The 23,889-nt window shown below is 52.5% G+C and overlaps 1 protein-coding gene and 1 long non-coding RNA gene across 2 annotated transcripts; one reads left to right on the top strand and one right to left on the bottom strand.

Annotated features, from left to right (window-relative positions):
• Window positions 1-3,141: 3,141 nt before the first annotated feature.
• On the bottom strand, window positions 3,142-5,122 carry LOC121440624. The gene is made up of 3 exons (XR_005973372.1): window positions 4,890-5,122; window positions 3,923-3,952; window positions 3,142-3,154 (listed from the first exon to the last, which is right to left on the bottom strand). It is a non-coding gene; the product is annotated as an uncharacterized LOC121440624 (long non-coding RNA).
• A 125-nt stretch (window positions 5,123-5,247) lies between these two features.
• Cdx1 (caudal type homeobox 1) lies at window positions 5,248-23,014 on the top strand. The gene is made up of 3 exons (XM_041641396.1): window positions 5,248-5,826; window positions 21,319-21,464; window positions 21,932-23,014. The coding sequence occupies exons 1-3, from the start codon at window positions 5,382-5,384 to the stop codon at window positions 22,145-22,147; spliced, it is 807 nt and encodes a 268-aa protein (XP_041497330.1). The 5' UTR covers window positions 5,248-5,381; the 3' UTR covers window positions 22,148-23,014.
• Window positions 23,015-23,889: the final 875 nt, after the last annotated feature.

Consider the following 23,889-nt stretch of genomic DNA (forward strand, 5'->3'; position numbering starts at 1 on the left):
TACCACATGCAGTGAGCAGATAGTAGATCCTCTACCCATAGCAGGAAAGCCAGAGACTTATTAGAGCAGAAATCACAGCATGGAGACTCTTTGAGCAGGTGAGGGGAGCAGTGGGGACACAAGTCACCTTCCACAGAGACTCTTGGGACTTTTCTGACTGTCCTGGTCCAGGCTGTAGCGAGTGAATCAGGCCAGGATGGCAGGAGATCTGGAGTTCAGGACATGTCCATTCACACTTACCCCAGACCCCTGATTCATACTCCCCCGTGCCATCGCGGTGTCCCAGGACCACAGGGCACCATGGTGCATCCTCCTACCACATACAGAAGTCTTAAAGACAGTTGGTCAGTGGTGGCGCATGCCTTTAATCCCAGCACTAGGGAGGCTGAGGTAGGCAGATCTCTGGGAGTTTGAGACCAGCCTGGTCTACAAGAGCTAGTTCCAAGACAGGCTCCAAAACCACAGAGAAACCCTGTCTTGAAAAACCACAAAAAAGAAGAAGAAGAAGAAGAAGAAGAAGAAGAAGAAGTCTTAAAGACATACAGCAGGGCCCTTGAGGACTATATTGTTTCTCCCTCATGGGAACACTGGCTCTTAAGGTTCAGAGGGGGACAGAACCTGCTAGAAGGCACATAACAGGTCTTCTGTGGGGCCTCTCATGACTACACTTAGGCTGTCCTGTTTCTCCCATCATGCATTTGCATGAAGAAAGTTCACTGGGCACCTACCTACTATGTGACCAGCCCCTACATCCCTCAGAGCTCACCAGCAAACATCAAGGAAACAACACTGATACTAATATTTGGTTGGTACAAAAAAAGAGATTCAGAGAATACTGGGTTGGGCAGATGAGAGTTCTTATTAGGGTCTCAGAAGTTCCTTCGGGGAAGACATATTTCAGGTCCTACCTGAGGTTGAAAGCTCACACATGAATGGGAACAGTGTTTGAAGCAAAGGGAACAGCCTTTGCAAAATCTCTGAGGCTAGAAAGACCTTGAAGTGAGATATCGGAGGGAGAAAAGGTGAGGCTGAGATCTTATTAAGGATGGGGAGGTAGCTGAGGGCCAGCCTGAAGGCCTTGACGGCTTATGGCAGCCTGGCTTTTACCCTGAGACCGGTAAGTCTCTGCAGCTTAAAAATGGATACGACCAGGAACAGAGCGGAGTTTGAGGCTAGGCTGGCCTGCTGGGGAGCTTTCGGGCAACTGGGAGCCGGAGTTGAAACTTCTGGGTCCTGTCTGAGCTTTGACCATTGAGTCTCTGCCAATTTTTGTTTCTGGCACATCATTGACGCAGGACCCCTCTGATGAAGACAGTCTGTGCTTGCCCTGGGCCCTGGCTCTTGTGTCTCCTTTGGTCTCTGGGGTGTCTGGAGAAGGATGCTGCCTCTGTTTCCCAGCATAATAGTGGTTTCTGTCACCAGAGACTAGGCAGTAAGGGATAACTCCTCTTGTAATGCTCCAGAGTGACAGCAGGTGGCGACCGCACCTCTAGAGGGGCAGAAGGAGCACTGGCCAGGGTAGACAGGATCGTCTGAATGGCAAACATAATTCCAGGGAATCCGTCCACACATCGAGGTTCACCTCTACCTCTGAGACATGGACAGCCACCCCCATTTCCAAGGTGAAGAAAGGATCCAGAGAAGGGAATTGACGTGCCCAAGGACACAGAGCAAGGCTGAAGCTTGGTTGGCCCTTGGTCTGCTGTCTAGAGAGGAACTCAGGAGGCTAGGGGTGGGAGCCCGGTGGGTCTAACACTGACCCTGGTGCCTGCCAGTTTCTCTTAAGCAAAATATTTTCAGCAGAAACCTAGACCCAAACCTTTCTCTTTCAGAGCCATAAACCAAGTTATCAGTGAGATCTTTATGAGGCCTTCATCAGGGCACCCCACCCCAGGAGGCCCTGGTGTGAGAGCGGCCTGGTGTGAGAGCTTCCAGAGGGAAGAGGGAAGAAGGAGGGGCCCAATAAACAGCCACACCCAGAGATAAGGGGGCTTCCCAAAGGAAGAGGCTGGTTTAGGATAGGCGGGGACCATGCACAGTGGTCTTGCCATCTGCTACTACCAGTCCCGGTGGGCACATGGGAGGCAGGGGTTCAGGGTCTCGAGGTCAGATGGCAGGTCAGAGGTCAGAGGTGGAGGTATGGGCGCTACAGTTTCCAATCGGGGCTTTTAAATAAGGTTATGATATCTTTCGTTATGGAACTGGGGGGAGCCACATCCATGATGCTAAAACCTCTGATTGACGAGGGGGTCCACCAGGGGTGAAGGTGAGGAAAGCCTAGAAGCTCTTTTGCATGAAGAAGCCTGAGGAGGAAGAGGAACCAGCAATTTGTTTAAGCAAAATCCAGCTATCAGGTCGTGGGGTGGGTGGGGATGTAGACACACATTCGGGGTCACTCTCTATGCTTACCAGTCAACCATCTCTACAGAGGAGGGAAAAACTGCCAAATAGGTCATTGACTTGCTGTGTGACCCCAGGAAGGTGACTTTACCTCTCTGAATCCATGTTAATCTGAAAGAGAAAGCAAGGGTAACAGTCACCTCCATTTCCCTGGAAGGTGGTGAGGATGGGTGGAAGTGAAGTGCGGTTTGAGACCTCACTCTTAGCACCTGCTCAGTGCGTAGAAATGTCACTGTCACAAACCAGCCTGCCGCTTCAGAGAGAGGCAGCGAATACTCAGAATACTCAGAAAAGAAGGTGCACCCCAGGAGTGCCTGCAGAGTGAGGACATCCACCCCGGATTCCCTGACTGACTGCTCTTCCCTGCCATCGTCCCCTGCTACACTGACCTATATACCCTAAGCCACTACCAAATCCTGGCTATGCCTCAGCCACTCAGGATCCCTCTCCAGGTACGAGGGGTCGGGTGGGGCTCTCAGACAGTCCCCTTCTCCCCACTCAAGACTGGGTTATCAGTACTAGGGGAATATTCCTGGAACCCTCAGGGCCTCTGTTTGTACTTGGAGGACATTACCCTCCCCCACTCACCAGGCCCTCCCCCACATATCCTTCTTCAAGAGTTCTCTAGCCTTCTGTTCCTACCCAGAAATAAGATGTAGCATCCCCTTCCCTGTGAACATTTAGCATGCCTGGCCCCCAGCACTGAAGGCCTTCTGAGCACGGTGTCAGCACAGGTATGTAGGTCAGTCTGTACCTGTCAAATGAATGAATATAGAAACCAATGAATTTCTAATTTCAAATGCAAAGCCTCTCCATTAGGTGTGAACTAGAATACTCGGGATTAGAGGCCCTCACCAGAATGAGATCCCTCGCTGGAGGTATCCAGCAATCCCTGGCACACTTCCCCTTGGTGGCAAACTCACTCTCTGCAACCCCTCCTTCATGCTAACCTATGGTGAGCACTTCCTTCTGGACAGGTAGGTCAGGCTCCACACCTGCAGTTTTCCCGCCTTCAGGTCCCCGCCCTCCCTGCCAGGCCTTCACTTCCCACAACAGAAGCAGCCCTAGTTGTCCCAGCTGAGAGCAAAATTCCTCCCTCCCAGGCTTCATCTTCCACCCCTGTGTATCTCTTGGTTGGGCTCTCAGCGGAGCCCAGAATGTCAGATGTCTTCCAACGTGGGGAAGTGGTAGCCTCTCCCGCTGAGATGGCTGTGAGCTCCACTGTGTCATACACTCAGTCGTCATTATGAAGCATGAACAGAGTTTTCCCTCTCCTCCCTGGGCCTCCCTGCTTCCATCCGTTCAATGGGCAGTTTCCCCGGAGCTGGAAGAGAACCGCTAGGCTTACTGCTATGTGTAAGTGTGATTCTCATCAGGGACGCCTGCTCCGGCCAGTCGTCTGTACAGTCACACAGGGTTCAGTTTCAAAGGACCGCATGCTTGGCTGAATCCCACCACCATGAAATGCCAAGTTCATTTTGCACTGGGTCCTCCAGCAAGTTGCAGTGTGACCTTGACTCACCTGCCTGCCCTGAAGGGATGCTGCCTGGTCCTGGGAAGAGAAAGAAAGCATTAACAGCTAAGACCTGGTTCTGCCTTCTTTTGAGGGCTCACGCATCCTGGAATCCTGCGCATCTCGTGGCGCTAGGACAGGAGAGAAGATCAACTCTCAGAGGACTCTTTTGCACTGTTCCCTCCCTGGCCCCAAGCGCCATGCGGAGGGGTCCTCATCTACACTAGCCTTCCTGACCCAGAGACATCTTTTCTGAATCCTTCCCAATTCCTCAGCCATGCCCCCCCACCACTACCAGTCTCAATGATCCCCTTTCCCATTCAAGCAGCTGTGGGTTGTCTGCCTGTTTTCAATGGAGTAGGAGAGAACACACACAGACATTTAAAATGCCAGCGGGGCCCCACCCGTAGTCAATGAGGATCCATCAGGTCAACTGTAAAAACACACTTTTCCCAATCAGTTGGAGTACGTTGGCTATAAGCTGCATTAGACGATAAACACTCAGGAATTTGTCCATGTATTTTAGAGAATCGGGCTGACACGCGTAGGGGTAAAATGACATGAAGCCTGAAATTTGATTTAAAATGCTTTAGGAAAAAGGCAGTCGACGGGGGAAAAAGTGACAGAAACCTTATAATTACAGAAGCTGCACGGCGGGTTCATGATAAAACTCTGTTTTCATGTATAGTTGAAGCATCTCAACCAAAACGATAGTAAGGAAAGATAAGGAGCCGGGGAGAGCTTGTGAAGTTTCCCAAGGTGTCCCCAGAAATAGCCCACACCTTTGAGAAAACTCTCCGTGGAGCCACCAAGGGAAACACACTCAGTAGCAAGCAGACAGGCTATCTGCATATGCACATTCTCCGCAGCTTTCATCTGGGACCCGAGAGGTCGTGACCCCTGCCCCCCCCCCCAGACGCCCTCTACCTTACAGACGGAACCCCGTTTGAAGTCAGTCTTGCTCTTCCCCCCTCACCTCAAATTGGTGGTCACTGCTGACAGCGCCACAGGCTCCTTGTGCTGTGTGAGGTTGGCCTAAGGTCCTCCCCCACGCCCCTTGGAGTCAGTTTCTCCACCTGTAACCCAGGGTCGGTGATGGGGAGGTCCCCGCGACCACCGAAGGAGGAGTCGGAACCTGAAGCAAAGCCTGGAACCTCACCCAGGCCGCGCCCTCTGGGTCCCCAGCCCCCAGGCCCATCCACCTCCTGCTTAGGGCGGCAATTTGTCTCCTTTTGAACCCCTTCGCCCGACGGGCTTCCCCCTTTGATTCGCGGCCCCGAGGCTTCCCCCCGCTTTGAAATGCAAAGCCGCCCGGCTGGGGCCGCGGACGGCCCGCGGCTATAAAAGGCCGGGGTGGGGCGGGCGCGGCGGCGGCCGCGGGTCCAGGTGAGCAGTCGCTGGTCGTCGGGGCGGCCGACCGGCGCGGCGGCTCCAGGGCCCAGCATGCGCGGGGGACCCTGCGGTCACCATGTACGTGGGCTATGTGCTGGACAAGGACTCCCCCGTGTATCCAGGCCCTGCCAGGCCATCCAGCCTCGGTCTGGGCCCTCCGGGCTACGCGCCACCCGGCCCGGCGCCCGCACCCCCGCAGTACCCCGACTTCGCGGGTTACACGCACGTGGAGCCCGCGCCTGCGCCCCCTCCGACCTGGGCCGCGCCCTTCCCTGCGCCCAAGGACGACTGGGCAGCTGCCTATGGCCCGGGCCCCGGGGTCCCCGCCGCCAGCCCGGCCCCGCTGGCCTTTGGGCCCCCTCCGGACTTTAGCCCGGTGCCAGCGCCTCCCGGGCCTGGTCCTGGCCTCCTGGCGCAGTCCCTCGGCGGCCCGGGCGCACCGTCCTCGCCAGGAGCGCAGAGACGGACGCCCTACGAATGGATGCGGCGCAGCGTGGCGACCGCAGGCGGCGGTGGCAGCGGTAAGGACCCTTCTCCCGCCCTGGACCTTCTGACGGGCTCCTGGCCCTGGCAGGTGCCCAGGCTGCCCTCTCTTTGACCTCTGCCCTGGCCTTGACTGACTTCTCAAAAGAGTGTGGCCCACCACCACCTCTGCCCTGGGGAGTCATTTTGTTTCGCCCTTTCTTATCTAGGGGCTTTGCGAGCTTTGAGCAACACAACTGAATCCTTCTGTATAGATGGGGAGACTGCTACCCCGTGAAGAGAGGACACGGGTGTGTGTAAGTGGCAAGGCCGGAATTAGAAGGCCAGACGCCAAATCGCAGCAGCAGCATTGGCAATGGTGATCTTTCTTTCGTAGGTAGCTTCTTCCACTCCTAAACCCGCCACACGCACACCCAAGCACCTATCGGCTGTGGGAACGTGCACGGGTCACCTCTGCAGGACCAACTGGCTCCCTACCATACAGTGAAGAGATAGGAGCCTATCCTTTGGTTGACAAAGCCCCCATTGGTTGCATTGGTACAGGGGTCCCTACCTAGCCTCCCCAGGACTCTCCCTGAACTCTTGACCCCGGGGGAGGGGCAGTAGGAGCAGTTGGGAAGGTGGCTGCTGTTTGGCTCCTTAGCCTGTGAAGCTCCTGCCCCCAGGCAGGCCTCTCTGATCCACCCTCTTCAAAGGCAGGGGACGGGGCTGGACAAAGGTTCAGCTTACTGACGGACAGCCTGACCTTTCTAGGTGCCCCCCTTTGTCATGTTAACCGGCTTTGCTTTAGCTCAGTAGTGACTCCTGTTGGCAGGAAGGTATACAGGATACCTCATTGTCCAGATTGTGTTTGGCCTGTCCTGACAAAGGCCACCTGGCCTTGAGGGCGGGAAGCTGGCCTGCCTCCTCTTTGATGTTCAGCCCCTCCTTCCCTTCCCCCAGCTGGGAGCCGGCCCGGAACTTCCTCCACCTCCTCCCCATTCCCTCCATTTTTCCCACACACCCATCAACTCCTCTGGGCAGCTGCGGGGAGGGTTTGAGCCGTAGCAGCTCCTTAGCAGTCCAAGGGTCACAGAAGCTCCTGTCTGACTTCAGGGATGTTTGAGGGGCAAGGCTGGACCACTCACTTCTGGCCTTGAGTAATAGCAGTGGACATCTTGGAAGTCTTCCATGAGATACTGCTATGGGTGCTGTCCCTTCCTATTTGGAAGATGAAGACACTATGGTACAATGATGGTCAAAACTGGTCCAAGGCCCCAGCTGGGGACCAAACACCCTACCTGTGCCCTAATCCTCTGTCCAACCAATTCCCTGGATGGCTCACCTTTTCTTGGTCTCGTTTTATGGCCATTAACAAGGGACAGGGGAAAGTTACATGGCAACTTCTACCCTGCTTCAAGCTGCAAAAAAGAGTCTTGAAAAAGCTGATGGAGAAGATGATGGTTTCTCCTTTGGTAGATAATGTGGGCTCTCTCTCTCTCTCTCTCTCTCTCTCTCTCTCTCTCTCTCTCTCTCTCTGTGTGTGTGTGTGTGTGTGTGTAGGCCCTCTGAAGTCTTGTCCGTGAAAAGCATGGGGAAGAACTTCTCACTGAGTGACTGGGGAGGACGAATAGAGGCCTTGCCCCCCAGCACCCTGTGGTCCGCTATGGAAGTCTAGGAAGGCAGGCACCATTTCTAATCTCCCACTAGCACTTCCTGTGGGTCAGGTGGCTCTGGAGAAGGATGGGGAGATTCCCCTCGGGTAGAGCCTTGGAGAAAGGCCATCGTCGTGCAGCAGTGTGAGCAGGAAGGAGTGGGCAAGTAGGGTAGGAAAGGAGTGTAGTCTTCCAACTTGGGTGAGATCTGAGGTCCCACCAACCTCATTTACCGTTGGGCATGAACTCCAAGCCCAGTTCTACTCCCAGGCACCCGTCACTTATAGATTGTTCCCTGCATGCAGATAGGGCTGTGACTATCCAGAAGCAAAAGTGTTTTTCTCTTAGTACTGAGAGTAGAGGGCAGGACTTCGGGCTTGGATCCCAGGAGGCTTGAGGAAGACTTCTGAGGAACCAGACATTTGGCTGAGGATGCAAGAGGCTGGCCTTCTAGTCTGCTCAAGCCATGGGCTTCTCTCTCATGCTCCAGAAGGACTGAGAGAAAGCTGGGGGAGGGGGTCTGAGCTCTTCCCCCACCCCGGGAAAATCTCTTCTCCTCCCCCTCTTCTGCTCAGTTTTTCCTCCGCAGCACTGAAGGCACAGGTTTCCAGAGGGGACTCTTGTACAGTGCTGTTGTCTAGGACAGCTCAGGGAAGTTCACTGCATGCCCCCCCCCCCTTGCAGTGCCCAGTGACACTGGTCACACAGTCTTCAGCTTTCCTCCCTTCTCTCTGAGCTCCTGACATTCTAGAATGTCTGCTTTGGACAAGAGCAGATACACTGACGAGGAAAGTGAGGTCCCGAGGCTATAAGGAATGTTCCAGATGCAGATGAGTCCATTTAAATTTTTTTGTGTGGTTTCTCATCCTGTTTAGGATGAACAGCGCTCTCCTCCAGGAGACTCTATAACTCCCTGTTCTGGACCTCACCCCGGGCCACTCCCCTTGGCCACTAAGCTCCAGGACCCAGCCCACTTTGAACTTCGTGCCCGCCAAGTCTTCTTCAGGTCTTATGTCCAGGTTCTTTTCTCTTCCTTCTGACTATTTGCCCACCTGGCTCCTTCTCACCTTCAGTCCATAGCTGAATGAGAGGCCCTTTGTGATTCCCAAATTAGACTCCCCGCCTCCACTCCTTTGATGACTTCTCCTGGGTGTCTTTTAGAACAGCAACAAATTCCAACTTGTTCTCCTACATGCTGTCTGTTCCCAAAAGCTCCAGGGCCACGTCTGTCTGACCCAAACTGCCTGGGGGCACCAGCTCTGTGCCTGGCATCAATATGTGCTCAATACATTCCATTAGATGGATACACCAGGAAAATGAAGGGGCGGAGATGCCTCTGGAGACCAGAAGAGAAGAAAGAGCTCAACCTCCACAAGTTTCTAGGATCCCTCCCTAGGGGTTGGACCTATGACGGTCCAGGCAGCACTTCAGGCTAGTGGTTTGAAGCTTGGCTGTCTTCCCCACACTGGGTCAGAGCTCCTGACTCTAAGCAATAGGAGTCGCCAAGGCTAGACTGTGATTTGATTTGGTTTTATTCTAAGAAAGGGTGCCAGACAGAGGAGGTGGGGGGGGGGGGCTGGGGCGGGCTTCAGTTAGGCTATACTACACGAACAATTGTTAGCTGTCACTTCTGAGGCCAGGGTGCAGATAATTGCAAGGGGTTCCGTTGTCTGTCTGGCCACATGTGTTTAAAATATGAGTCTTGGCCCAACGATGGTAGCACATGCCTTTAATCCCAGCACTCGGGTGGCAGAGACAGGCGGATCTCTGTGAGTTCGAGGCCAGTCTGGTCTACAAGAGCTAGTTCCAGGACAGGTACCAAAACAACACAGAGAATTCCTATCTTGAAAAACAAAAGACAAAACAAAACAAAAACTTATGAGCCTTTCTGTCAGGAGGTTATAATTGTCCTTCGCCAGAGGCCCTGTTTAATCCCTCGTGGCTGAACACTGATTCACAGGCCTGGAAGATGTCTGCCCAGATGATGGGGTTATTGTAATGGGTTTGCATCCTGTCTAACCCCTCAGCTCCAGATGTGGAAAATGAGGCACACGAAAGGATGAACACAACCCCCGCCCCCATCCCTTACCCCATAACCACAGCCACTAACCTGGACTCTCCCTCTTACCTTTCATGACCTCTGCCCATCTTCTAAAGCACTGCCAGACCTCCCTTATTAGGGCAGGCACATGACTGCCCCTGGACCCCCATTTCTGGGTGCCCTGATTCTGAGGCATCTAGAGTCCTGTGGAAAACTGATCCCACTCAGTGTTGACACTCTCCTGGAAGTTTGCTTGGGGCCCAGGGACTTATTAGAACGTGCAGCTTGGGAGACTTACCTCTGGGGTTGCGTTGTATGTAGCTAGAGGCTCATTAGCTTGGATCGTTTCTTTTTTCTTCCTTCCTTCCTTTCTTTTGAATTTTATTTATTAGCATGGGGAGTTGCATGCTCACACCCCGTGTGGATTCCAGAAGACAGCTGTGTAGTCAGCCCTCTCCTTACCCCTTCCTGTAGGATCTAGGACTCAAACTCGAGTTGTCAACTTGAGTAGCAGGTGCTTTTTACCTCTGAGCCACTCCACCGGCCCCTATCTTGGATAATTTCTGGAAGCCCAGTGTTTGTAAAGCACAGCTCAGCATCAGGCGGGCCACTGGTGCTCAGTGTCACTTCTTGGCAGATTGTACAGCAGGCCTAAACCTCACACTTCCTGCCTCTACATCCTGGGCCCTTTTCCTGCCCTGCCCTCTCTACTGCATCTTTACCAGTTCAAATGCTGTGCCTTCTCCAAGGCCACCTCCTCCAGGAAACCTTGATTCTCCCGACTTCAGTGCAGCACTTGGAGTGACATACAGTTATAGCCTACGCACAGCCTCTTGTTTTAGCCATCTCTGTCACTATCTACCTCTGTCAAGTTGCTTATGCCTGCCAATTGCCACCTGTAATGCCATCAAGGACTAGTACTAATCAACCCTCTCCTGGCCAGGCTAGCACATGGTAGGAGTTCATCATGTAGTCACTATGCAAAGAGCTCCTCTTGGGTCAGTTCACTTAGATCTTATAACTACCCCAAGAGATGAACGGGTCTATTATTGGACACGTTTTACAGATAAAATTGAAGAGGCTTAGAGAGGTCATGTGGCCTACCCAAGCTCACACAGCTAGGGTATGGCGGCATATGGTTCTAGCCAGGATCCACAGCCTGCCGAGGGTCTGTCAAGTAAAGCAACAATCTCCAGCTCACGATCTCTCCTCTGCTGCATGCTTCCCAGCCAGTGCCCACCCAGGTGAGGAGAAAGAGGCCAGCCGGGAGGAACTGGGTAAGGTAGGTGGGAAGGAGAGGGAGAGAGAGAGAAGGAAGACTACATCTTTAAAGCTGGCTTTCCCTGCAGCAGAAGCCGCACCTGACACCTCGGCTCTCAGATGTAGCTGGGAATGACCTAGTTAGAAAGTGGCAGGAGATTTTTGTGTTGTGATTTGTGTCCCCTTCCCCCAGCAGATCTTGTATTTAGAGCCTCCGGAGTTGTTTTGACATCCAGACAGCTTTATTAGCAGCAGGGACCAGGTTTTGTGAAGGAAGTCCTCTTCCTGGACAGGCCTCTCAGGACAAGCCACCAAAACGTCTGGAGTCAGGGTCATTGCTATGTCTTGCTCTTTCCCCTCTGTCTTCCTCAGCATTCTCCTTTGCGTGAGCCAAAAGGAAAAGTCTGAGGTTGCCACTTCGTGCTTGATATCCTCAGCTTTGCCTGGGCTCTGGAAATCAGACGTAGACCTCTCAACCAGAGGTTCTGTTAGTCCTCCAGCTGCAGCTTCTGCCTTCTCCCCTTCATCTTCCTCCCTTTATCCATCCTCCCCAAAGGCAGGCAATAGTATTCTCTTCTATGCTGAAGATTCTGTTGGCTGGTGGGGGACCATGACTGAACAAAGGTGGTGTACTACTTGATCCCCCACTGGTCCTCATCAGAGGGTCTTTCATCAGCAGTTTTTTCTCTCTCTGGAATACTGTTCCTCATTTTGTGACATGGAAGCTTCCTTTTCAACTTGCAGGTCTTGGCCTATATGCTATCCCTCTAAGAGACTTCCCCAAGGCTAAGTAAAGGGGGTCCACCCTCCAACCAACTTAGCCCAGCCCTCATCTCCTTATTCCTGGTACTTCACACTCCTCTTTATACTTGGTAATCACTTAATTGGTGTGCTTGCTTTCTGCATGCCTGCCACAGGAGCAGGGACCAGAACAGTGCTGAGCACCTAACACAGGGCGAAATGGGCTGGCATCTCCCATGCATTCAGCGTGTGTGCTCAGCCCCTCTTCAAATGCAGCATTACTGACCCTAGAATAGTGGGCTTCTCGAATGGCATTGAGGCTGAGCGAAGATGAGAACACCGTAGCCACAGGCAGGTAGGGCTGCTTTGGAGGCTGAGCCATCAGCTGAAGGGATGGAGTTACACTCTGGACCGAGGGTCCTTGTAGAATAACTTTGGAAGGATGAGAATGGGTGACAGGAGCTGCAGCTAGTGTAGACTCCGTGTAGTTAGGTAAGTTAGGCAGCTTGGCTCCTGGTCCCTGGTTGGCAGAGAACCAGCAGTGGTGAGTGTCTCACAGAGCTTCCTGTCATTGTGGAAATGCACAGATCTGGACTCTCCAGCTCCAGCCAACAGTGCAGACAGCAGTGAGCACTTGGAATCTGGTTATTGCAACAAAGAAACCAAAAATAAAAGGGCTCTAGTGGTTTGCCTGGGGACACATCACCAGCCCATGGCCAATAGGTGCCGACTTTCAGGGCCGTCAGGCTCTAAACTTCTAAATTATTCTATTATGTATATGAATGTTTTGCCTGTGTTTATGTCTATACCCATGTTTGTGTCTACTGTGCCTGTGGAGATCAGGAGAGGGCATCACATTCTCTGGAACTAGAATTACAAATGGTTGTGAGTCACCATGTAGGTGCTGGGAATTGAACCCAGCCCTCTGGAAGAGTAGCCAATGCTCTGAGCCATCTCTTTAGCCCAAGACTCTAAAGTTCCTTTTTGCTGCCACCCAAAACAGGCCTGGTTGTGGGCTTTGAGGAAGATAATGGTGGTCAACAACACACAGGTGGCTCCAGAGCAACAGGGCGTAGCTGTGATCGATGACTCTGACTAGGAAGAGGGGTGGTTCAGGGGAGCCTTCACCTAGGTTATTGATTTCCTCATGAGACTTCCTCAGACTTGGCTGTGTTCAACCCAACCCTGCCAACCTCATCCTTCCTCCAGGCCTTGAGTGACGAGCCTTAATATTTTAGTCTATAGTTGCCCCTGAACCTCAAGGATGAACAGTGGGCTCAGCAGGAGGCCCCATGACTCCAGAATGGCCTCCATCATCCTGAGGATGGGCGGGGCTACTGCTTCTGCAGCAGAGACCCCGCCACAGGTGACACAGATCGGGAAACAGGCCCAAATTGAGACAGCATGGCAACTGATGACCTAATCCGCTTTCCAAACTCCAGGGTATTCTTTGACATGTGACTTCCCATCAGGCAACATTCCTCCTGCTCCCAAGGGAGCTCTCCAGCATCCGCTTCTGCAAATAGCTCAGTTCTGCTTTTTGGTTCCGTAAAAAGTCCTTTGCCCTTACAAACTGTTTTCACATCTATTTTGTGTACTAGGCAGGGAGGGGACCCAGGAAATCTCTGGTTGTTCCACTAACGATCTAGACTGAGCCACCTCCCAGCTCTCTGCCTTGGTGCTAGGCTTAGACCCTTCAGAGTGCATACCGCAGGGATGCTCACACCCTGTCACTCCTTAGCATCCTTCTTATGTTACTCTGTTCCTATGTGAGAGTTATTTGTATGCTCAGCATACTTGGAATTCTCTCTTCTCACACATCTAGACAAAAGATGCTCACCCTGTTTTTACCTCTTTTTACAGGACATAACACTGTCCAGCTCTTTCTCAATAGATGGGGATGTGGAGGCACAGAGTGAAGAAGGGGGTCCTACCAAGACTCAGGGGCAGTGCTGGCACAAATCGCCTATGCCAAAACCTGTTCTTTGGTGCCTGAGAAAGGTGTTGGCCAATGGTGCCCAGATACCAGTGTTGGCAGGAAAGCTGGTCTTCCAAATACCTTTGAACCCATTCTTTCTTTGCTTCTTTTTATTCCTTGCCTCTACAACTTCCTCATCACATGACCTGATGACCTTTCTGGGCCTGTTCTGTCATCTCCATCTTGAAGTGGGATCCAATGTCTTCCTCTCCCACCTTCCCTGTATCCCCCAGCAGGCACCATTGACATAGATGGGCAGGCCATTGCCCCCTGCTCTACTAGGCTGGAGGGTGTGTGGGTGTGCTCTCCCTATGCATGTGCCGCGGAGTGGGTGAGCAGTGAGTCCCTGCTAGTGAGTTGTCCAGAACTTGAGCATAGAAAACCTGTAGTCTGGGGTTGTAGTTGAGTGGAAGAGTACATACCTAACATACCTAGCCTACATGAATTTCTGTGTTCCACACCTTGGTGCTGACACCCATCCTTCATTAGGAGAGATGGAGACCCACAGATGAGGGGCTTGTTTAAGAACACTCCAGCTAGCCAGGAGGTGGTGGCACACGCCTTTAATCCCAGCACTCGGGAGGCAGAGGCAGGCGGATCTCTGTGAGTTCGAGACCAGCCTGGTCTACAAGAGCTAGTTCCAGGACAGGCTCCAAAGCTGCAGAGAAACCCTGTCTCTAAAAACAAACAAACAAACAAAAAAACCCCAAAAAACAAAAAAACAAAAACCACTCCAGCTGGATCTCGTTAAAGGCGAGAGGGATGTGGTATAGCTCAGAGGCAGAGCTGGTTTGGTCCTCAGTATTGCTATCAGCTCCCCCCCCCCCAAATAAAATGGTAGGGAGGTGGAGACCTAGACCTGAGTAGAGCCCAGCAATAGCTATTTTAAACAAACTCCCGTACACACGTGTGTTTGCCTCTGTGTGTGTGTGTGTATGTGTACATGCTGGGTGTGGGTGACATCTTAATGTACAGCCAGTCGAGGTGTCCCCACCCCCCAGTGAGAGCTCACAGAGGGCCTGGGACCGGATTTGAGGTCCATGTCTTGAAAGTCAACCCTAGGAGCCACAAACACAGAAGCAAATCTGACCTAGGGACCACGTGATTCTTCTGAGAGTCACTCTGTCTTGGAGCAGAGTCAAGGCTCCTCTTGTCTGTCCTGGGCTGGATGAGGGCCCCGATACAGGCCACCACAACCCTATCCCTGTCTTCCAGCTGGGCAGGCCTGGTGTCTAGAGTCTGAAACTGGGAAATCAGCCTTAGAGTTCTTTCAGCAATAATAACAAACACAGTCTAAGAATCAACAAACATTAGAGCCTCCAGCTTCCAAGTTGGAAGGGACCTGACAGATCCAGCATACCGCTAGACACCACCCCATTTCCTGACATTCCTACAGGGGGGCTACCCCACCAGTATCGGGAAAGAGTAGTCTCCCTCCCTCCCTCTGTGTACCTGCTACATGTCAGGTATTACACAAAGAGACCTCCTCATCACACGTGAAACCCTGTATGTCTCAAACCTGGAAAGGATTGCGAAAAACCATGCCCTATGTGGTGGGTTCTAGTGTTTCTTTTTGTTTTGTTTTTGTCTGTTTTGAGACAGGGTTTGTCTGTGTAGCCCTGGCTGGCCTAGAACATACTCCGTAGACAATGCTGACCTTAAACCCAGAGATTCACCTGCCTCTGCCTGCCAATTGCTGAGCTTAAAGGCAGGCATCACCATGCCTGGCTCTAGTGTGTAAATGGAGCCTGTGCCTTTGTTTCCCTGGTTGCCCAGACAAATTTCTAAGTACAAATATCTTTGTGTAGTTTTGGAGTCTGTCCTGGAATTTGCTCTATAGACCATGCTGGCCTCGAACTCACAGAGATTCTCCTACCTCTGCCTCCCAAGTACTGGAATTAAAGGCGTGTGCCACCACCACTCCCTGGCTAGATCTGGCTTTGAAAACAGGTGCAATTACATTTGTTTATTTGGGACCTATGGGTCCCAGGGATGGAATTCAGGCCATCAAGCTTGGCAGTAAACACCTTACCTGAACCATCTCCCCAGACCTGGACAGTCTTGAGCCCCATTGTTTGGTATATAAGCCTCACTGAGCCCATTTCTTTTACGTAAAAATGGATACATAGCCAGGCATGGTGGTGCACGCCTTTAAGCCCAGCACTCAGGAGGCACAGGCAGGCAGATCTCTGAGTTCGAGGCCAGCCTGCTCTACAAAGCAAGTTCCAAGACAGCCAGGACTGCACAAAGAAACATTGTTTCAGAAAACAAACAAACAAACTACATTACACCATCTCACTGGTTGTTGAGGCACAAATACAAAGTGTTTGGCCCATGGCCATGGTGGCTGTTCTTAATGGTTATCTCCATATTATAGATACTGGGCTTAGAGAGGTAAGGAGATGGTCCTTAGCCACCCTGGCATGTAGGTGACCTGCACATCCCTAGAGGTCCTGCTTGTTCAAACAATCACATACCATGGACACCTGGAGAGCTAGCCAAGTACCAAACCCCAGGAACCAGTGTCAGCCCCACCTACTGCAAATTTGGGGACCAGGATTTTCTGGACAGCTCACCAGGAATGCTGAGGTTAAGGGCCAGTCACTGGGAACCATCTGCCTGAGGCTTCCCTGGACCTTAAACTGCGCATGCTTTAGAGATGTGGAAGTCCATTCATGCCTCTCATGGCAGCCTGTTCTATGGGAATGAGCCATTCTGCGAATGACAGAACCAGAGCAGAGGGTGAACTCTCACCGCTTAGGTGAGTGAACCAAGGCTCTTCCACCATGCTCAGCCCTGAAAACCTGCACCCTCTCCCCTTTCCCATTCTCGCTGGCATTTTGCCCAGAAATTACTCGTTCAGAGTCTGGGCGTGTCTGGCCCCTCATCAGACACCTGTTGCCGGAACCTGGACTTCCCCTTAGGCCCAGTGTCCTAGGGGCCTGTAAATCATTCACCTTGCCACCCCCTTGCTCTGTTCCTCTCATGCACCACCTTGCCCTTCCTCTTTGGGTTCCAGGGGGCACAGGTGCTCACAAAAAAGTTACCGGTTTGAGTTCTGTCCAGAGCTGCAGCTGGAACCCAGGACTCCTGACTGTCACTGAAAATACAGTTTCCCAGGATGGGGGAGGGGCTCTCAAGGCCCCACCCCTGGCCAAGGAGCTTTTGGCACTGGATGGCTACAGGGGAAAGGAGAGTCATTTTTCTTTGGCGTGGCCACTGGTAGGTGTCTCATGCTCCAGCAGATGGCCTCACCCTCAGGCGCATACAAACAGCACTAAGTGGATTCTGGGTTAGAGGGGAAGGAAGATGAAGAGGAGGGCGGGGAGGGGGTAGCAGATGAAGTTGGGAAGGAGAAGGTGGCTCCTGGGGGAGCTGGAGGAGGACATAGTGGTGGTCATGATCAAAATCCATTATATATATATGTATGAAATTCTCGAAGAATAAAGCCGGGCGGTGGTGGCGCACGCCTTTAATCCCTGCACTCGGACGTAGAGGCAGGTGGATCTCTGCGAGTTCAAGGCCAGCCTGGTCTACCAGAGCTAGTTCTAGGACAGGCTCCAAAGCCACAGAGAAACAATAAATAAATAATAGAGTTGAGGGGCTGGTAATGTAGCTCCCTGTAGTGCTTGCTGTCTTAGCGTGCACAAGACCCTGGGTTCCTTCTCAGTGCATATAAACCAGGGGCTGTGCTACACCTGTAATCCAGGTACTTGGAGATGGGGACAGGAGGACCAGGCGTCTAAAGTTATCCTCAGCTGCACAGTGGTCCAAGGCTAGCTTGAGACCCTATCTTTAAAGTAAATACATAAAATAAAAATAAAACCAGGTCTGGTGAAGGAGGCCCGTATCCCCACTCACAAGAGGCCGAGGTAAGGAAGTTTATAACTTCAAAAATTGCCTGGGCTACAAAGTGAATTCAGGGTTCACCTAGGAAACTCTTATCTCAAAGTTTAAAAAGAACAAAAAGAGCTGGGGGGAATATATATTCATGGTCAAATGCTTGTCTACTACAGATGAAGTCAACCTCCACTGACATGCACACACACACACACACACACACACACACAGAGAGAGATAATGCAATGGATCTGAACATAGTGAAACTGGAAGCCTCTAAAATCACTCTCGTCCCTATGTCTCTCCACCTCCAGCTGCCTTCCTGGAGGAGGTAGCTTCTGTTGTTGGCTTCTTGTACATATTTTTAGGGAAAAAATAACATAAAACTATAAAATGATATGCTACTTAAAGTTCACAAATGTCTAATTCTTATGTATTTTTGCGTGTGCCTATGTGTGTGTGTGTTCATAAACATGTGTTCACCTGTACCTTTGGGTATCTCTCTCTAGCGCCCTCCACCTTAGTTTTCGAGGCAGGGTTTCTCACTGAAGCCATAGCTGACCGTTTCAGCTAGACTGACTGGCCAGGGAGCCCCAGGGCTTCACCTGTCTCCACCCTACACCCCCAGAAGTGGGATTACAGGCGAGGGAGCCCCCATAACTGGCTTTCCATGGGTTCTGGGGATCTGAACTCGGGTCCCATACCTGTGTAGCCATCACGTTCCCTACTGAGCCATCTCCCCAGGCTGGTAGCAGGCTGTTCTTCTAGTAGCCCGTGTCTTGCGCCCTCATACATGTCTAGTTGCTCAGTGCTCCTCTCCATGGGGGCTCACCAGCTCCCTGGTCTTAGGTATGGGCGTTGTGTTTAGTCTTGTGCTATTAGCAACAATCACTGCTGTGGGCAGTTCTCTGCGAGGTTGTTTCCTGGGAGTCGAGCTTATGGCCAAGGTTTTGTGCGTGGAAAATCAGGATACATGATGCTTAGTTGGCTCCTAGGAGGGTGCTCCAGCTAGTGCTCACCCTGGACGGTAGATAGAAGTCCCTGGTTTCTGGACCATACAAGGGATTGAACATTTTGCTCATTGCTGAATGTTTCTTAGCAATCAACCTGTGCACTTTAAGCAGCTGGGCTAGATAGAAGTTGGCCAGTAGGTTCCTAATTCTATCAACTTCCCTCCAGGGCTATGGACTAGAGCTCCACTGACCCCGGTGGGGACAGAGGTGCTGCAGTGCAGCCAACACCCTAATCTGGAGATCTTGGTTCCTGTTATTACCAGGCTGATGGCCTCAGAGAGAGTAGCTTTCTGTGCCCTGGCTCCCAGCTATAAATGACTATTGTGGGTCCCTGCTGTTCAGCATAAGGGGACAGAGGCAGGGAGCTGAGAGAGACAGAGAGGGCGAGCAAGCTAGGTACTAAAAGAACAGCTGCCTTCATGACTGGGCTCTTGGAATCAAAGCCCCCTCTGCTGCTCAGCTTATCCTTTTGGACACCACTAGGAGTCTTCCTGGCATTTGAAATTCCCAGCCCGAGGTCATCAATCCCAGCCGGCCCAGACTTTCTGGTCTACTTTTGCCATGATCTGACCTTTTATTCCAGGGAATGGACATAGAGGCGTGGTATGCTCTGTAGCTTCTATTGCCTACACAGGATATTGGGCAGCTCGGTGGTACCTAATAATGGTGAGATGGGGAGCTATGCGTTGGAGGCAACTCTAGGCTAGAGGGCATGACATTGGCACATGTGTGCCCACTTGTCCTCTTGTGACCCTGACTCTGCAGAGAGGTTGGACTAGATCTAGCAGGAGTAGCCAACAGTTTGACATTATTCTATTCAGTAGTAATCTAAGGATGTGTAGGGCAGCGCCCATCGCTGTCGTGGGACACTTGGGCCCCACAGCTGCAATTGGACACTCCTGGAAGAGCTCACTGGCCTCTTATTTAGACCTCCAGCAGCCGCACGACTTCCTTAAACCATGGTCTCTTCATCTGAAGCTGGCAGGGGACCAAAATCCCAGGACTCCTGACTCTAGCTAGTGACCCCAGTAGTGGGCTGTGGATTCAGAGCCCAGCTAAGCTGTGGTGGTAGCAGCCTCAGGCAGAGCTGTTTCTGAGCCAAGAGTGACTTTTCTAGGTCAAGGAGGAGCCTCATCTGGAGCCTTGGCCTTAGCAGCCTCTCCCTCAGCCCCTCCTCTCACCATGCCTGGCACAGGACTGAAGGCTATCCTGGGCTATGTCTCTGCTGTCAGGTGGTACTGTGAGCTTGGTGCATGTGGAAGTAGCCAGTTTGGCTCTGCCATTCTGGCAGATAACCCAGGGAGAAGCCGCCTAGGAACAGCTGTTGTCTCCCATTCCCCCACAGAACCACTTGGCTGGAGAAGAGCCTGAGTCTGTCCTGCCAAGTCCGTGTGGGATGGATGGGTGGAGGTGGGCCAGATGTAGGTCTTTAGTGCAGGAGCATGGGGGGACAGGCATAGCCAAGGCACAGAGTGGGGAGGCAAAGGCCAGGCTTTTTGTGGGTGCGTGGGTGGCAGGGAGATCCAGGGTTATCCCAGGATCGGTCGTGCCCTGGTGTGTGCATGCCTGCTGTCTGCGTGCACCTTCTAGTTCAGTCATGGGTTCAGGTTCTTACAGAGAAAGCTGGTGTTCATCCAGGCCCCGTACAGTAATATTCTCCACAGACAACCCTCCACGCTCAGCTCCAAAGGCAACCCTGATATTAATAACCTCAGACAACCCTTAAGTCCAGCTCCTGGCCCAGGCTGCACTATCTGGAAACCAAGCCACCACCCTCTTTTCCTGAGACATGTCAGTCCTTCCTGCACCTCCTTCTTATTCCTGCCCCTAATCTACTCTCCACACAGCAGCCAGAAAAACATGAAAGCCTGCAGCAGACGGCATGTCCTCTCTGCTTAGAACTTTGCAATGACTCCCATTCCAGGCAGAGGAAAACCTAAGCCCTTCCCCTTGACCTCTGCCCCATCCCCTCTGCTCCTCGCACCCTGTCCCACCAGCTTCCTCACTCATGCTCAGACATGCCCCCACCTCAAGGCCTCTGCATTCTCTGTTCGCTCCACCAGATTCTGTTTCTCTAGGTAGCCTGCATGCTCTTTCTCTCGGTTCAGCTTCAAGAGCCATGGTGTTGAATGTTTGACTTTTTCTTTTTCCTTTTTGAAACAGGGGTCCCACTATGTTACCCAGTCTGGTCTTGAATCACTGGATTCAAGTGACCCAACCGAGTAGCTGGGACTATAGGTGGCACTGCCACCTTCCTCAGCCAGCCCCACTCTGTCTGAAATTCCCACAGCTTCCCACCGCCAAATTCTTAGGCGCCCTGTCTTCTTTCTTTCCCTCAAAATAATTGCCAGTGAACAATGCCAATGTTTTCCATTTTTATTTTCTTTTTGTCTGCCTCCTTCCCCTAGCATTCAAGTAAGGACTTCTCATTTTTTTCCCTGCCCACCACAGAGTGTGGCTTGAGGCAGGGACTTGGTTTGTCTAGTGGAAGGAGCTGAGTCATTGCTCTGTGCTTGGACATGGGAGGGAGTGTGGACGGCTCGGGTAGATCAGCCCCTGGCCCCTGGTGCAACCTAGAGCCAGGCCTGGTGTCCTGAATGTCCTGGGTACCCAGCAGACCCTGGGGTTCACCAACAGCCCCCGGCCTTTCAGTCTTTGGGTTAGCACTCAGTAGATCTGGGGAGCCCCTCAAGCTAGGGTACTTCTGAGTCCTGTGCCTCCTCCACCGTTGTGACTTCCCTGCACAGGGTGGGCAGGGGGAGCATCTGGCAACTCCCTTAGCCCCAGTCTACCCTCACCAGTCAGGTGTCCCCTTCATAACAATGGTGTTCAGACGCACACCCTGGGGACCCTTGAGTCACAACCATCTGGGGAGTTCGTTCCCACAGCACTGAGCCCTTCTGAGTGAACAGATCTGACACAGCTAGCAGTGTCTTAGCTGCCAGCTGCCTGCCTGGGGCCTCCTGGCCTTTAGGGGTGCTCCACTGCACTCACCCTCCCTCACTGCCCCTTCTGCTCCTCAGGTAAGACTCGGACCAAGGACAAATACCGAGTGGTCTACACAGACCACCAGCGCCTGGAGCTGGAAAAGGAGTTCCACTACAGCCGGTATATCACCATCCGACGCAAGTCCGAGTTGGCTGCTAACTTGGGGCTCACAGAGCGGCAGGTATGTAGGTCCTCCGCCTCAGTTCAAGTAACAGGGCCCAGAGTCAGGCTTTCAGGATGTCATGAAGATACAGGGCTCACAAAAAGAGAACAGAGAGGTTGTCTCCCCGACTACTGGCACATACTACACAATGCACGCTGCCATACTGTTACCTAAGCTCAGTATTGCTGTGCATGTGTGCACATACATACACACACATATACACACACAGGCTACAGTGGGCATTAGTGCCATTCATTGCTCTTCAGACCTAGACAAAGAGTGGTCACAGGACACAGGGACTCTGGAGTAATCGGGCCTTGGAAGGGGAAGAAGGAGGTTACAGAGAACGGTGTCTAGGGCACAGGAGAATGTGTATCAGTGCCTGAGGTCTGGTGGCTACAGCAGGAAGTGGACCATGAAGACCACCTACCCTGACCCAGCTCCCTCTAACCCCTGCTCCATAAAAAGTCTGTGCAATCCCACAGGTAAAAATCTGGTTCCAGAACCGTCGAGCCAAGGAGCGCAAAGTGAACAAGAAGAAACAGCAACAGCAGCAGCCCCTACCTCCCTCGCAGCTGCCCCTGCCGCTGGATGACAACCCCACACCATCAGGGCCACCCCTGGGTAGTCTATGCCCCACCAGTGCTGGCCTTCTGGGTACCCCCTCCCCAGTGCCTGTCAAGGAGGAATTTCTACCCTAGACCCTTCCAGCCTGGGGCCCAGGGATCTAGGGACTCTAATGCTGGGCACCTGACTTTGCTGGAGCCAAAGAAGCCTGTTTTGAGTTCCAGCCCTGTTGCTGACCCTTGAGGTTACTGTGGACAAATTTCCTATCTAGGACAAGTCACTTGCCAACTCCCTGCCTCCCTTGGCTGGGCTATGTGATGGATGAGCCTTTTGGACAAGGACCTCTTCCAGCTCCTGTGTCCTAGGCCATGGGGTGATGGGGGGGCCACACTGAGAGGTCTCAGTCACCTGGAGCTATCTCAAGATCCAGAGGGCTCAACAAGCTGTCCAGACAAGACTGAGGCTCCACCTCCTCCTCCTCCTGGGAGGCTGCTGCGTGCAGCAGACTGGCCCTGGAGAGGAGTCAGTGTTGAGAGAAGAGGCACACAAGGGTCTAGACTCACATGTGAAGTGTAAGGTTGATGCCAGTCCCACCTGTCTCCACCTGAAACCTCACCTCCACCTGCCCTCACACCCCATGCTCTATCCCTCCCCAGCCTGGAGGTGCTCTCAAAGCTACCAGGACTGGGCCCGAGGTAAAGGCTGGGCAATTGTCCCTGCTCTTGAGACAGAGCTTGTCCCCTCCCTAGCACCCCAGGAAGGTCTATGGATGAAAGGGAAGCCTCTCAGGGTAGACTTAGACAGAGTCTACCGCCTGCCCATGCCACCTCCCCATAGACTGACTGTCCATCACACCCAGGGAGCCCCCAGGCCATGGGGAACTCATAACTGGACAGGGGTTACAGAGAAAGGAATCTCTTGAATGCAGGTTCAGAAATAAGTTTTCCCCCCTTAAACAATTTATAAAAATCATACATAGGATTAAAGGAATTTTATAAAAAGTTTCATCACCATCATCCTTTCCTCATGACTGTGTCTCCTTCCCATTCTGTAGTTCCCCCAACAAAGTCACCTTTAAAACACAACCAGTCGCTGGGCGGTGGTGGTGCACACCTTTAATCCCAGCGCTCAGGAGGCAGAGGCAGGTGAATCTCTGTGAGTTCAAGGCCAGCCTGGTCTACAAGAGCTAGTTCCAGGACAAGCTCCAATGCTACAGAGAATCCGTGTCTCAAAAAACAAAACAAAAAACCATGACCCGTCAAACGGGGCCCTGCCAAGGCAGGTCTGAGGCTGAAGGAACGCCAGTCTTGGGTGAGCGCTTCAGAATCCTTCTGATCCTGGCGCTTTCAGTTTAGCTTTTCCTGCAACACTGTTGAAAAACACTGTGAAAAAATTCACACTGCGCTCTGCGCACCAGGCCTTGCGGGAAGCACGTAGTCCTTTCCCCAAGAGGTACCTGGCCCAGTGGGAAGAGTGCCACAAGCATAGTGGTGCTAATATAAAAAGATAAGGGCCAGTCAGAACTTTGCTCTGGACACAGCAGGAACCAGCACGGTGTGTGGGGATGGAATGCAGATGGGCTCCCTGTGCATCCAGAGGCCTAGGAGGCTTCCTAGGGAAGGCAGTGCTGAGCTAAGACCCTGTGTGATGGTCAAGTCCAGAAGGGAAGGAGGAACAGCGCAATGGGAACGTAGAGTGTTCCATAAGCTTCTGGGAGGGGACTTCTCACCTTCTTCCCAGAGAGGTGGGCAGAAGTCACTTACCTAGGACCTTCTCTGCCCAGAGGGTTCTGGTGCCAGCTGCTTGCCCCTCTGTTTACTGTTCTGGGAGGTGGCTAGGTCATAAAAAGTGTGCTCAGCCTGCCTGCCTTCGCCCT

This window comes from Microtus oregoni, unplaced genomic scaffold (genome assembly GCF_018167655.1).
Source record: "Microtus oregoni isolate MIOR12 unplaced genomic scaffold, Mior012 000069F_ref0000032, whole genome shotgun sequence".
In the NCBI taxonomy this organism is placed as follows: domain Eukaryota; kingdom Metazoa; phylum Chordata; class Mammalia; order Rodentia; family Cricetidae; genus Microtus; species Microtus oregoni.

Coding starts and splice junctions, on each gene's coding strand:
- Cdx1 (XM_041641396.1), top strand. CDS start 5,382: ATGTACGTGGGCTATGTGCTGGACAAGGACTCCCCCGTGTATCCAGGC. Junction 5,827..21,318: donor CGCAGGCGGCGGTGGCAGCG/GTAAGGACCCTT, acceptor TCTGCTCCTCAG/GTAAGACTCGGACCAAGGAC. Junction 21,465..21,931: donor TGGGGCTCACAGAGCGGCAG/GTATGTAGGTCC, acceptor GCAATCCCACAG/GTAAAAATCTGGTTCCAGAA.